Source organism: Mobula birostris, chromosome 32 (genome assembly GCF_030028105.1).
Source record: "Mobula birostris isolate sMobBir1 chromosome 32, sMobBir1.hap1, whole genome shotgun sequence".
Taxonomy (NCBI): Eukaryota; Metazoa; Chordata; class Chondrichthyes; order Myliobatiformes; family Myliobatidae; genus Mobula; species Mobula birostris.
The window spans coordinates 14,532,284-14,546,327 of NC_092401.1; the positions used below are offsets into that span (position 1 = coordinate 14,532,284).

The following is a 14,044-nucleotide window of genomic DNA, read 5'->3' on the forward strand; positions in this document are numbered from 1 at the left end:
TTTGGTGGTAGGCACACACAAACAGACAAAGAGTTTCCACAATTTCATACATAATCCGACGATAACCTGGTTTCCTGCCACAAGAAAGTAAAAAGCCCACACAGAGCACAAAGCATTGCAGAACACTTACTGGAGTGTTGTTTTTAAAGAAACCGTTTCACTAGAGATATCATCAACACCAGCAAACTAGCTACATGGCACCACTACAAACTGCACTTAGTTCAGTTTGATGTGACATCTATTGACAGACATTTTCCTAGAAGTTGGTTAAACAGTGCTCCCTCACACATGTGGTTTGATGAGTTCGGCCATAACCATCTTCACTGATTGAAGTAGGAACCTATGAACAAAGTTACATTTTCCACCCTGTCTGTCCAGTTGGATCAGGATAGAGTTTTGCTTGTATTGCCGAGTCCTGAGTTGAAGATGTAATTCCTATGGCTTCATCGCCAAATAACCAGCACTGCTCACTCATACGGCAATATTTTTGCAAGAATTCACATTCACAGAGCATTGACAGTATACTGACTAAATGGCCTTCATGGCTCTCCCTGTACCATTCCCTGTTGAGTCCCAGCCTCTCTAATTGAAAAGGAGAGGTGTCCGAGTCCCTAGTCATCATTTTGCTCTTGATGGTACAGTACTGTGCAAAAGTCTTGGGCACATATATAGAGCTAGGATGCTTAAGACTTTTGCACAGTACTTAAATATGTCAATGTGGAGCAGAATGCCAGTTTGAGACACCAGGCAAGGTCACTTCATTCCAAACAATTGGTTTATTGATCATTATGGAATCTCTCTGGTGCTTCCTACACCCTTCCTTCCCCTTTCTCCAAGCATGATTCTCCTCTTCCTTCCCCTTTCCCATTCTCAGTCCACAACAGAGACTCATATCAGATTTATTATCACTCACATGTCATGAAATATGATTTTTTTGCAGCTGCAAAATTACTACAGTACTGTGCAAATGTCTTAGACACGCTAGCTATATCTATGTGCCGAAGACTTTTGCACAGTACTGTATATTCAAATACTTTGAGATTCTCTTTAATCTTACTTGCTAAAGACTCTTCAAGGCCTCACCTGTCTCTTGAAATTTCCTTCCTGAATTCTTTCTGGCTTCTCTATAATCTTAAAACCCTCTCTTGACATTAGCTTCCTAAACCTTACTTATGCTCCCTTTTCCTTCTTGACTAAATTCACAACCTTTCTTGACATCCAAGGTTTTCATATTTTGGTATGCCTTTCCTTCCTTCTTATTGGAACATACCTGCCTGTACTCTGTTGAATTTGGTCTTTAAATACCCTGATGTCAGATTGGACTTGCTCAAAAACAGCTGTATCCATTCCAATCCCAAACAAGAGAAAGTCTGCAGATGCTGGAAATCTGAGCAACACACGCAAAATGCTGGAGCAACTCAGCAGGCCAGGCAACATCTAGGAGAAGAGTACAGTCAATGTTTTGGGCCGAAAAGTTTCCATTTCCATTCCAGCCACCTCTCCCCAGAATTTGCCTAATATTCTTGTATTTGTCCTCTCTCCCACAAGGTATAACTCATCTATAGATATCTTAAAATATAGGGAGAAGAGATTCTGCAGATCCTGGTAATCCAGAGCAACACACACAAAATGCTGGAGGAACTCAGCAGGTCAGCCAGTATCTATGGAAATGAATAGACAGTCATAAAATATAGAGTTGTGATCATGTTTCCTAACTGTTTTCCCATTGAAAGGTCAGTCATTTCCCAACACTGGGTCTAGTATGGCCCCTCCCCTTGTTGGATTATCTACATATTGACTTAAGAAACCCTCCTGGATACACCTCACAATTCTGCTCCATCTAAACCTCTTGCACTAAGGAGATCCTCCGAAAGGCATTATTACACCAGATGAACTTATAGCAATCCAGTAGTTACTTAGATAAACTTTATCTTTTAACTGCCAGTTTATTAAACTTAATTAAAACTCTCCCTCTGCCTGTTGAGATTTAAATTGTTGTTTGAAGGTTTGGGATGGCCAGCTGTTATGATAGTAAGGTCCTTTGCAGACACATAATGGGTACGAGAGATTAGGGTGTCAGAGTGTGAGGCTCAAGGGATGGGACCTGGGCTGCAGTGGAGGACCGAGTGAGGGAGACCAAAATGAAACAAGAAAAGTTAGGGACATTAGATAGCAGCTCCAGTTCAGCAATACACTACAAAGAACAGATTCCTACTGAGGCAGCCCAATGATTATCACTCTCAGGATAACATGGTCAAAGTTGGAATACAGTACTCAAATGCTATGTACTGTCTGGCATAGAAATCATGTTGGGCCACAATAGTAGTTCATGCATTAGGGGTCTGGTCAAGTTTCTGCAGTGGTGGGGGTTTCAAATGATATGGAAAATATCACTATTGCTTTTCGCTCCCATATTAAAAAAAAATTGATTTTGCCTCTGTGCTCAAAACCTAAGTGGAAAATTCTGCTTACTGAACATTGAACAAGCAGTGTCATAATTATGAGAAGTGCAGTAGGATGCATAATACTTTAAAATAATAGAATGCAAAATGACAACAGAAAGTGCATGGTCCAACACCAACAACCTGACAAAGGTCTGTTCCAGCATTAACCGGAGCAGCACAATCTATATGAATGTAGGCTGCAGTCCTCAGCTCCAGAAACACCAGCATCGTGTATCTTACAGTAGGCCGATGTTTCTGGAGCTGAGTTGTGACATCAGCTGACAGCATCACACTAATAACACTATCTTATGCTACCAGTCATGCTTGCGTGACTTGAGATTCATCAAAATGCCTTCCTGCAAGTACTTGCATGATGTGTGGTGAGTGAGTAAATCAAGTACTCCTGATTAGCAACCAACTATAAATCTCAGACCTGTTCAGTTTCAAAACCCTTTGATAAATGCATCACCAGTAATACTGATTTAAAAAATACTCTTATAACCTAATACCCGGAAGTTTCCAGGGCTAGATTGTAAAGGCTGTATTTCTAAAAGGCATTTCATGAAATGACACATAATCCCTTAAATGCTCATGACATTAAAATAATTTATTAGGGTGAACAGAGAACCGCAGGACCGTGCAAAAGTCTTAGGCACCCTAGATTTTTTAAATATGGTTTCAGATGGTATGATGAACATCATCAAGGCTTTCTGGGATTATCTGGAGAGAAAGAAGCAAGGAAGACAGCCAAAATCTGCAGAAGAACTGTGGCAAGTTCTCCTTGATGCTTGGAACCACCTACCAGCCAATTTCTTATAAAATTGCACGACAGTGTACCTAAGAGAACTGATGCAGTTTTAAAGACAAAGGATGGGCACACCAAATGTTGATTTGATTTAGTTTTTTACTGCTTTCTGCTCCTTATAGTAATTTGTTTGATAATTAGAAACCTTTCATTTCATTTTTTTTTGAAAGCTTCTTCACTTTACAGAATTGTTTTACATATGCCTAAGTCTTTTGCACAGTACTGTAGGTCCTACAGGGATCACCACTGGCTGTAAGCCCAGAGATCAGTCCATGGTTTGCTGGCTTATGCTGCTTACATCACATATGGTTGCTGTTTTTGTTACTTAGTAGACATAACATCCTGTGCTCTAGTTTCATCGAGTTGATAACTTATCTTTAGGTAAGCCCAGGGCTGTTGCTGGCTTGTCATGTTGCACTCATTGAATCAGACTTGATCTTTTGGTTTGATAGTAAAAGGGCAGCAAAGATGTATCAGACCTTGACGATATAGAAACTGGTGCTACACATTTCTGCTGCCATTGTTGGTCCACACAGTTGCCCATGATTCCAAATATATTCTTAGCTTATTCCATTGAGCACAAGTGCAGTGCCACACTACATGGCAAAGGCTCCTTGGTGTTAAACTGGGATTTTATAGTCCTGCTGAAGCTCTCAGGTCTTCTTCCACCAGTCTCTTAAACAATTTCCCCTCAAAAGATAATTGGCAGATCAGCTTTTTAAATGGTAGAATTCAGTACCTAAAACTATGAGGGATACAGACTCAGCTGACACTTTAAAATTCCAGCTCAAAACCTATTTATTTAACCTTGTGTTCAACTAATATCTTTTTGTCTTCTATTTTCATGTTTATTTTTATTTTATTTTCATATTTTACTATTGTCCCATTGTAAAGCACTTTGAATTGCATCATCTGTATGAAAAATGTTCTATAAATGAAGTTATCATTATCTTCATATGTACCATGCAATGCTGAAGTCCACCATTCTGTCAAGCACAGTTGTGTGTGTCACAGACAGTGTGAACGAGCAGAGGCAGGTTTGCTGGGTTTTGACTGACACAGTATCTGCCACAGAAACAGACTGATAGATTTTTTGGGGTTCGGCCATCTCGGATAGTCCTGCTGCTAACAAACCACTCTTAGTGATAAACACTGAGGACTTCCGATCAGAGTACATTTAGTGCCCTTTCAGTGCTTGTTTCAAATGCTGTTCCACATGGAGGAACACTGAAAAAGGTCAGTAGTCGGGAGGTGGTTTCTGTAAAGTCCAGAGTTAATGAGGAGGACTCTCGGAACACTCCTTCCTAACCAGATACCACTGTACTGTTCAGTCTTGTTAGTGAAACAGGATGATGATGATGATGGAGGAACTGGGTACGTTTGCTGTAAGGTTCTCCTATCTCAGAAAGGATACAGCAGAATCACAAGTTAATTCCTGGAGTGAGGGGATTGACCTATCAAGAAAGGCAAAGCACTTTGAGTCTGTGTTCCTTGAACTTAGAATAGCAGTGATCATATTCAAATATAGAAGATATTGGAAGGTTTGAATGGAAGGATGTATCTGCTTGTGGGAGAGTCACAAATAAAGGGGCGCAGCTACAAGGGGCTGATCACTAGAAATCTCTTCTCTGAAGGGTAGTGAATCTTTGAACTTCTCCACCCCTTAGAATGATGGAGGCCAGATCATTGTCTATCTTTAAGGTGGAGGTACTGTAAATATTTGAAAGATCAAGAACTTGGGGATTATGGGGAAGTGGGACAGAAGAGAAGGTGAGAACAACATAGGGTAGCCTACTATTGCTCCAATTTTTGTGTGTTCTTATGCATTCTTGTCATGGAGTAGCTGGTGGGACAATTTTCAAGGTCACAACTTTCAAGATATTTCTGAGGGCTGGAAGCAGCTTTGTCATGTCTGTATATGTCGCCTAGGCCAACACTTTTTGGTCCTGCTGAAGGTTCTCGGCCCAAAATGTCAACTGTACTCTTTTTCCATAGATGCTACCTAACCTGCTGAGTTCCTCCAGCATTTTGTGTGTGTTGTTTGGATTTCTAGCATCTGCAGATTTTCTCTTGTTTACTTTTTGGTCCTTCTAGTTTTATTCTTCCACAGGTTCAATGTACAGTATTGTACATTTCAGTGCCTACTATGACCAGAAAATAATCAAGTACATTGCTGCAACCTTTTTAACCAATGATATAGCTTTTTTGTTGTAACATGTTCCCTGTTTAAGTGAAACTGGGTGTGAAACTATTTCTTCAAACCTCTTCCAAATACTGGTTTTAGAATTGCAGTTGCTTTTCCCCCTAAGAATTCAGAGAGATGAACAATAGGCAAAATCTACTTTTCATGGAGAAAGGCTTATGTTGTGAATTTAAAATTTGAAAAAAGAAAGTAGGCTAGATACAGTCTTTTTCAAACACTGCTGGGATGGGGATATACAGTATAATACAACTTAGCATTACCTTGGTTCAGGATTCAACTTACCTGAATCAAAAATTATCATTATCCACAAGGTGTAAGTTAACTGTGCCGGCTGTTTACTACATTACACTTTGGGCATCGGTCAAGGTTAACGTAAGCATAGACATGTCACGAGAACACACACATACACAATGGCTGCAGCAGTTGTGATTGACAGCAAAGTGACCTATTTTATGGTTAGTTAGCAACTCTAAAGGGAAATGTCAAAGCTGGTTACTGGCATTTGATACAGACCTTTGAAAGATCATGTGACAGACTAATTGGAGGGAGTTATTACACCAGACTGTCTTGAGTGGTGAGTCTCTTAAGCATCACTATCAAGAACAACAGGGCAAATGTAGCCTGTGAGGACCAGTCAGTGGGCATCTCCCATTGATCAAGGTCACATTAGATTTTCACTTTACTAGTTTACTTGAGTTGTCTAATTCATTCAGGCTTGCTGCACAAACAGGTCTGAATGAATTAGGCTGAGCAAGCCAGAATTCTGAATTAAATTCTCATAAAAGTGCCAGTATATTATTCTACAATGCAATTTTGATATTAGTCTAAACATAGGCACTTCCAGCTATCCTGGATATAGGTCTGCTCAACGTTTAAGGGCCAGGAAGGGAAAAGCTGTAGCTCCTGAACAGATGTGAGAGAGTGATCAGGAGGAGGAATGGATTGCTGAGAAGAGTGTTTCACTTGAAAGTTTTGCCCACTGGCTGTAATAATAACTGTAAAAAGAATGGCTGAATTGATCACAACCTGAAATGGAAGCAAAAGTTTCTAGTTCTAGTAAGAAAATTCAGTGGAGGGAGTCTCCATTATGGAGCAATTGGCCCTGCTGATTATCATGTTAAAGTTAGGTTCAATGCTGCAAGATAACAAAGCATTAGATCATAATTGTCAGTTTCATTAATGGACCCAGGTCCATGCAAATTTTGGTAAGATAATTGACTGGACACCGGCTTACTGTGGTCCTCACTGACCTTGTGGAAAATGGAAACAAGTTGATGTGGTGTCGCTATACTTCCAAACCCATCTGTTGTGTATTCAATATTTCAGTAATGTCTGAGAGTGATCAGAAATTTGGCCTTCGAGCCAATGCAGCAAGGTTGATGCCACTTCTTACTTATTTTGCCATTTTAAAAAATAAATTGGTGACATGGGTTATAAACCAGCAGGGGAGAGTATAGTCAAAATTCAGGGCATTTGATTTCTTTTTGAGGATATCCAAATGCTAATGAGATCTCGCCTTTCTGGATGTCAGTCTGATCTGGCTGGATCCTTTCCCTAACAGACTACTTCTCAGCTAGCACATTGAATGGGCTTTCCATAAAAAGAGGACAATTGATGAACTGATTTGGAAAGCCTGCAGCTTTGGTCACTGTTACAAAGGTCAGGTATCTATCCCCTGATGGCAACTTCCTACTTTTGGATGCTGTAGAGATACCTGCATACAAGACTACCTCCCAGGTGGCTTCTGATTGGCAACGTGCTTTTCCTTGAGATATCTGACTTCAGGATGAGATGTAGCTTCCCGAGGCAGAGATCAGATGCTCTGGGAGAGCTGTCTGATTTTTACTGGGATCTTTCTGAAGCATGTAGGCCTCCAATCAGAGTGATCTACAAATAGTGGCAGAGCTGTATGGTTGCCTGAACAGATAGACATAGGCTTAGTGGAAGTAAACCACTTAGGCCAAACACTCAGAACCAGGTTTAGTATCACTGCCACATGATGGGAAATATGTTGTGTTGCAGCTACAGCACATTACAACATATAATAAAAATAAGAAACATATATACAGGGGATTCTGCATCTCTTTTACCTTTCATATATCCAAAAATACTTTTGGCATCCTCTTTTATATTATTGGCTAGCTTACCTTCAGATTTATTTTTTTCTCTCTTTATAGCTTTTTTAGTTTGTTTTTAAAAGCTTCCCAATCCTCTAACTTTCCACTAATTTTTGCAATATTAATGCTATGACAAAACTTTGGTCAGCTCATCTCTCATGCCTCTTTAACTCCCTTTACTCCACTATAGCACTGATACATGTGACTTCATTTTCTCCTTCTCAAACTGCGGGATGAATTCTATCATATAATGATTACTGTTGCCTAAGTGTTCCTTTATTTTAAGCCCTCTAATCAAATCGAGTTTATTACACAACACTCAATCCAGAATTACCTTTCCCCTAGAGGGCTTGACCATAAGCTGCTCTAAAAAGTCATCTTGCAGGCATTGTACAAATTCCCTCTCTTGGAATCCAGCATCACCCAGATTTTCCAAATCTACCACATATTGGAATCTCCCATCTGTTCTAACATTGCCCTTCCTACATGCTTTTTCTTTCTCCTATTGTAATTTGTATCCCACATCCTGGCTGCTATTTGAAGGCCAATATAATCGACATCTACGGGCAAAATGGACAATAAAACACAAACACACACAACTGACACTATTTAAACATGGTTCACTTCATCGTGTCTAATTTCTGCTTCCGGCATCTCGAAGCCTGAATGCTTGAGACCGTGGTGAGCAAAACAGTTTTGAATTGTCTTACTGGTTATTTCTTGCTAACTATCAGTGACAAAAATCACTGTTTTTTGAACACAAACACACACAACTGATTGCTAATTAAAACCCGTGTGCTCTAAGCATGGTGTAGAGCCTAACACAAATGCACGTGACTGGCGCTAGTTAAAAACTGTTTAACAACAGACTTCTGTCCCAATTAAACAAACAGAGTTCTGGCTGTTTTCTTGAATACCTTTTGTTCATAAAGAGTTGTGACAAATAAGTAGCTTCCCCAACTAACCAATGGCCCAATTAACTAGAATCCACTGTATGTGTGTGTGTGTGTGTGTGTGTGTGTGTGTGTGTGTGTATATATATATATATATATATATATATATAAAATGTGCAAAAAAAGAAAAAAATGGTGAGGTAGTGTGCATGGGTTCATTGTCTATTCAGAAATCTAATGACGGTGGGGAAGAAGCTGTTCCTAAAATGGTGAGTATGTGTTTTCAGGCTTTTGTACCTTCTCCTTGATGGCAGCAATGAGAAGAGATTATGTCGAGAGTGATGGAGGCCCTTAATGATGGATGCCACCTTTTTGAGGCATCGCCTTTTGAAGATGCCCTTGATGCCGGGGAGTCTAGTGTCCATGATAGAGCTGGCTGAGTATGAAACTTTCTGCCACTTTTTCCAATCCAGTGCAGTGACCCCTCCATATCAGACCTTGATGCAACCAGTTGACATGCTCTGCACAGTACATCTTTAGAAATATGCATGAGTCTTTGGAAACATATCAAGTGTCCTCAAACTTCAAATGAAATATAGCCACTATCACGCCTTATTTGTAACTGCGTCATGATGTTGGGCCCTGGAAATATCTTGACATATTGGCACCCAGGAACTTGAAACTGCTCATCCTTTCCACTGTGGATCCCTTGATAAGGACTGGTGTGTGTTTACTGGACTTTCCCTTCCTGAAGTCCACAATCAATTCTTTGAAGTTTAGAGCAAGGTTGTTGTTACGACACCACTCAACCAGCTTTTCTGCAAATTGGCAAATTTATAAATGGTGTTTGAGCTGTGCCTAGCCAAATAATTGTGGGTGTAGAGAGAGAGTAGAACAGTGTGCTAAGCAGGCATGCTTGAGGTGTGCCTCTGAGGAGGAGATGTTAATTCTAATCCCCACAGACAATGGTCTCCTGTGAAGAATTCAAGGACCCAGTTGCAGAGGGAAGTGCAGAGGCCCAGATTTTGGAGATTGTTGATTAGAATTGAGGGTATGATTGTGAAGAAAGCTCAGCTGTAATCAATAAACAGCAGCCCAACGTAGGTAATGCAATTGTCCAGAGGATCCAAGACTGGGTGGAGAGCCAGTGACATTGCATTCATTGCAAGAACTATTGTGAAGATAGGCAAGTTGTAGTGGGTTCAGGTCCTTGCTTAGGCAGTTGATTCTGGCCATGACCAATCTCTCAAAGCCCTTCATTACAGTAGATGTGAGTGCTACTGCGCAACAGTCATTGCGGCAGGTCACCCTGCTCTTTCTGGGACTGGTATAATTGTTATTCTTTTGAAGCAGATGGGAACTGCAGCAGTCCCATCCTAATGAACATCGCAGGGACTCACTGGTGTGGGGCAAACCCAACCAAACTCAATGCATTTGTCCAAAATTGCTTATTGGACCTAAGAACTTATCCCATGTAACTCGAACTGATGCATGCTATTCCACACTGAACAGGGGCATTTTCCTGTAGTCTGTACTCCGTGTCCTCCACTGTCATCCAAACAACTTATGGAGGGTCCATTCTGGTATTTAATCACAAGGGGTGTCTTCAGGGTACTCTCTTTATAGTGTATTTCCCTTTTCTATTGGGAACCTGGCTGGGGATGAAGAATGCTACACACACCAGTCTTGTGCAGTATTTTAAAATTCCTGGCTCCCTGCAATTTCTTGGAGAAGTGTTGCTGGTGGATATGAAGTTTCAGCCCCTGCTCCTCAAAGTTTGACTGAATTTCAGCCAGATGCTCCTGATTTTTGGGTACTTGGTGAGTAAGGTGAGGGGGTGCAAAGCGAATCAGTCCTGGGGCTTCCTGATTGTTCTCCTCCATTCCCTGTCTGAAGAGGCCATTCACAGGTCCAAGAAGCAAGCTTTTGAGGGATGTCATCCAGATTGCATTTGAATGAGGATAAAGTTTTAACAGAGAAGATTTGATATTGTAATTAAAGTCTTAAGACAAAGAGTACAAACAGTAAAGCAAACATGGATTATGGGTTTCAGGATCCCTGCTACCATTGAAAAAAGAACATTGGCTTCACAGTGTACTTTTACACTGCTAGAGTTGGAATGCACAGTATAATGCAATTTATCCTTGGTTCAGGATTCAACTTGCCTGAATCAGTTCCTGTCCATAAACTGTCCCTGTCCACAGGGTATACTGATTTGGGAAATTGCTTCTTTTCTGAGGCACACCAGCATGAAGTTGAAATCTTTCCTGCATTAAATATATTTAACCAACTGAGAAAGTGACTGCTGTAAAAAATATGGTAACTTTAAGTCACTTTCATGGTTTGCTCACAGATTGAAGACTGGATATCCTTTGTCCATGGGAGTACCCATTTTCAGAGGTAATAATAAAACTGTATCAGCTACTAATTCCAGATACAACAGTGAGCATTCCTAGTGGGAAAAATATATTACATTATTATACACCCTGAAAGTTAGTGAATATTTGAGCTGTAATTGAATCCACACAATTTGTAAGAATTTTGGACACAATATTGGCATTGTTGCCAAGGCAGAAACTCTGGCCTACAAGTTCAGTGTCAATTAAGTGTTGGTAATTACTCTATATATCAGTAGTAACAGCAAGGTTTAAGAAACTTCCAGCTGCAAATAGAGGCAGAGGCCACTACTGCAAAATGAGTTTATGTTGAATGCTGAATTTTGGAACATCTGTTCTTTAGTGATTCATTTACTACTGATGCAGCTAATGGCAGCAGATATTTGCAATAGCTACTGCAGATTCATTTCTTTACCTCCGCTTTTAATTCTGTGATCTGTTCCTTTAGTTCTCGAATAATCTGATTAGAATCGGAGCTGTTCAGTTGACCCTGGATTCTTCCTTCTTCTCTCTGAAATGCAAAGCAAGCAAGCTATTAGAACAGATTAAAGGAAAAATACCTTTTAGAATGCAATTGCTTTTCGGAATACTCAAGTGCAGAATTAGCCAGACTACTCTCTGTTGGGCGGCAGGGTGGTGATACATCTCTACCAAAGGAGGTGCAAGGTGCTCCTTCCCTCCACTAGCCACTGAGCAAGGTGTATCACCTGTTTAGCCTCCCATTCAGGGTCATGTGAAGCCACGGGAGCAGGTGGTGGATGGTCATATAAGTAGCTACTGCATATCATGTCCTGGTTATGTGTCTACTCAAGCCAGGTAGACAATCGCTAAAGAGTATTGATAATGGCTGGGGTCACCCATTTTATAAAGACTCTACCCAAAAGAAGGCAACAACAAACCACTCCTGTAGAAAAATTTGCCAAGAATAATCATGGTCACGAAACCATGTTCACCTACATCATATGATATGCTCCTATATAACACTAAAAATGTCTCTTTGATGTAGACCATAAGACCATAAGACATAGAAGCGGAATAGGCCATTTGGTCCATTGAGTCTGCTCCGCCACTCAATCATTGCTGATCCCTTTTTTCCCCTCCTCAACTCCATTTCCCAGCCTTCTCCCCAAAACCTTTGATGCCATGTCCAATCAAGAACGTATCAATTTCTGCCTTCAATACACCCAACGACCTGGCCTTCACAGCTGCATGTGGCAACAAATTCCACAAATTCACCATCCTCTGATGAAAGAAATTTCTCTGTTTCTCTATTTTGAAAGGGCGTCCTCTATTCTGAGGCTTTGCCCTCTTGTCCTAGACTCTCCCACCATGGGAAACATTCTTTCCACATCTACTCTGTCTAGGCCTTTCAACATTCGAAAGGTTTCAATGCGATCACCCCTCATCCTTTTAAATTCCAGCGAGTACAGACCAAGAGCCATCAAACATTCTCCATATCATAACTGCTTCATTCATGGAATCATCCTTGTGAACCTCCTCTGGACCCTCTCTAATGCCAGTACATCTCTTCTAAGATGAGGAGCCCAAAACTGTTCACAAAACTGAAGGTGAGGCCTCTCCAGTGCCTTATAAAGCCTCAGCATCACATCCTTGCTCTTGTATTCTAGATTTCTTGAAATGAATGCTAACATTGCATTTGTCTTCCTCATCAATGACTCAATCTGCAAGTTAACCTTTAGAGTGTTCTGCACAAGGACTCCCAAGTCCCTCTGCATCTCAGAGTTTTGGATTTTCAACCCATTTAAAAATAGTCCGCATATGTATTTCTACTACTTAAGTGCGTGACCATGCATTTTCCAACATAATATTTCATCTGCCCATTCTCTGAATCTGTTTAAGTCCTTCTGCATCCTACCTGTTTCCTCAACACTACCTGCCCCTCCACCAATCTTCATATCACCTGTAAACTTGTCAACAAAGCCATCTATCTCATCATCTAAATCACTTATATAGAGCATAAAAAGAAGTGGTCCCAATGTCAACCCCTGCGGAACACCACGTCACTGGCAGCCAACCAGACAGGGATCCTTTTATTCCCACTTGCTGCCTCCTACCAATCAGCCAATGCCCTAACCATGTTAGTAACTTTCCTGCAATACCACGGGCTCCTGACTTGGTAAGCAGCCTCATGTGCGGCACCTTGTCAAAGGCCTTCTGAAAGTCCAAATACACAACATACACTGCATCCCCTTTATCTATCCTACTTATAATCTCCTCAAAGAATTCCAACAGATTTGTCAGGCAGGATTTCCCCTGAAGGAAACCACGCTGACTTTGTCCTATCTGGTCCTGTGTCACCAAGTACACCATCACCTTATCCTTAACAATTGACTCTAACATCTTTCCAAACACCGAGGTCAGGCTAACTGGTTTATAATTTCCTTTCTGCTGCCTTCCTCCTTTCTTAAAGAATGGAATGACATTTGCAATTTTCCAGTCCTCTGGCACGATGCCAGAGTCCAATGATTTAAATGTAATGTCCCTAATGAAAATCAGAATAAAATGTGTAAGAGGTAACTGCAATTAAAGCAGATGAAGTGAATTATCAACGAGGGCAATTATCATTCTTGATCTCTGCAAAAATGCTATTTTACAGTCTTGGTCTCAACACACTCATGATTTCTGATACAATAAACCACTGTGAAAACACCTCCTCTAACTTCCTTCTTCATTCTTCCAGCAATGATCTTTGGTTTATGCCTTTGTTTTACTGATTTACAACCAGTAGAAACAATCGCAAAATATGATATGAATTAAAAAAAACATCAGCTTTTAACTTTCTCCCCCCATACTGGCAAAACCCCCTCACTTCCTACATCATTTGAGTGAGCCTAAATTCCCTTTATTCCCTTTTCTACTCCAGTGTGACCCAAGTGTAGCTAACCAAATGTTTTCAACTGTATTAATCCCGATAGTGCAGAGTAGTTTAACCTCATATCAGGAATCCCTGATTCAAACCAATACCAAAGTCATATTCCAACAGAAGTCCTGACGAAGGGTCTCGGCCTGAAACGTCGACTGTACCTCTTCCTAGAGATGCTGCCTGGTCTGCTGCGTTCACCAGCAACTTTGATGTGTGTTGCTTCCAATAGAAGCTCATTGGATTAATTACTCAGAAGAAAAACTGCAGCTTTTCTAGTAACACTGTCAGTTATACTGCAGACA

At 40.7% G+C, this 14,044-nt stretch overlaps 1 protein-coding gene across 10 annotated transcripts in view; it reads right to left on the reverse strand.

Moving 5' to 3' along the window:
• LOC140191247 (EVI5-like protein) overlaps positions 1-14,044 on the reverse strand; it is a 265,130-nt gene that overhangs the window by 19,095 nt on the left and 231,991 nt on the right. For 9 of the 10 annotated variants that reach the window (XM_072248473.1, XM_072248481.1, XM_072248479.1 and 6 more), the window contains one exon: positions 11,274-11,369. In XM_072248473.1, the coding sequence (XP_072104574.1) occupies positions 11,274-11,369 (96 nt within the window). Of the gene's footprint in view, positions 1-11,261; positions 11,370-14,044 lie in introns of those variants that run through there. The other variant, XM_072248482.1, reaches the window with a different exon arrangement.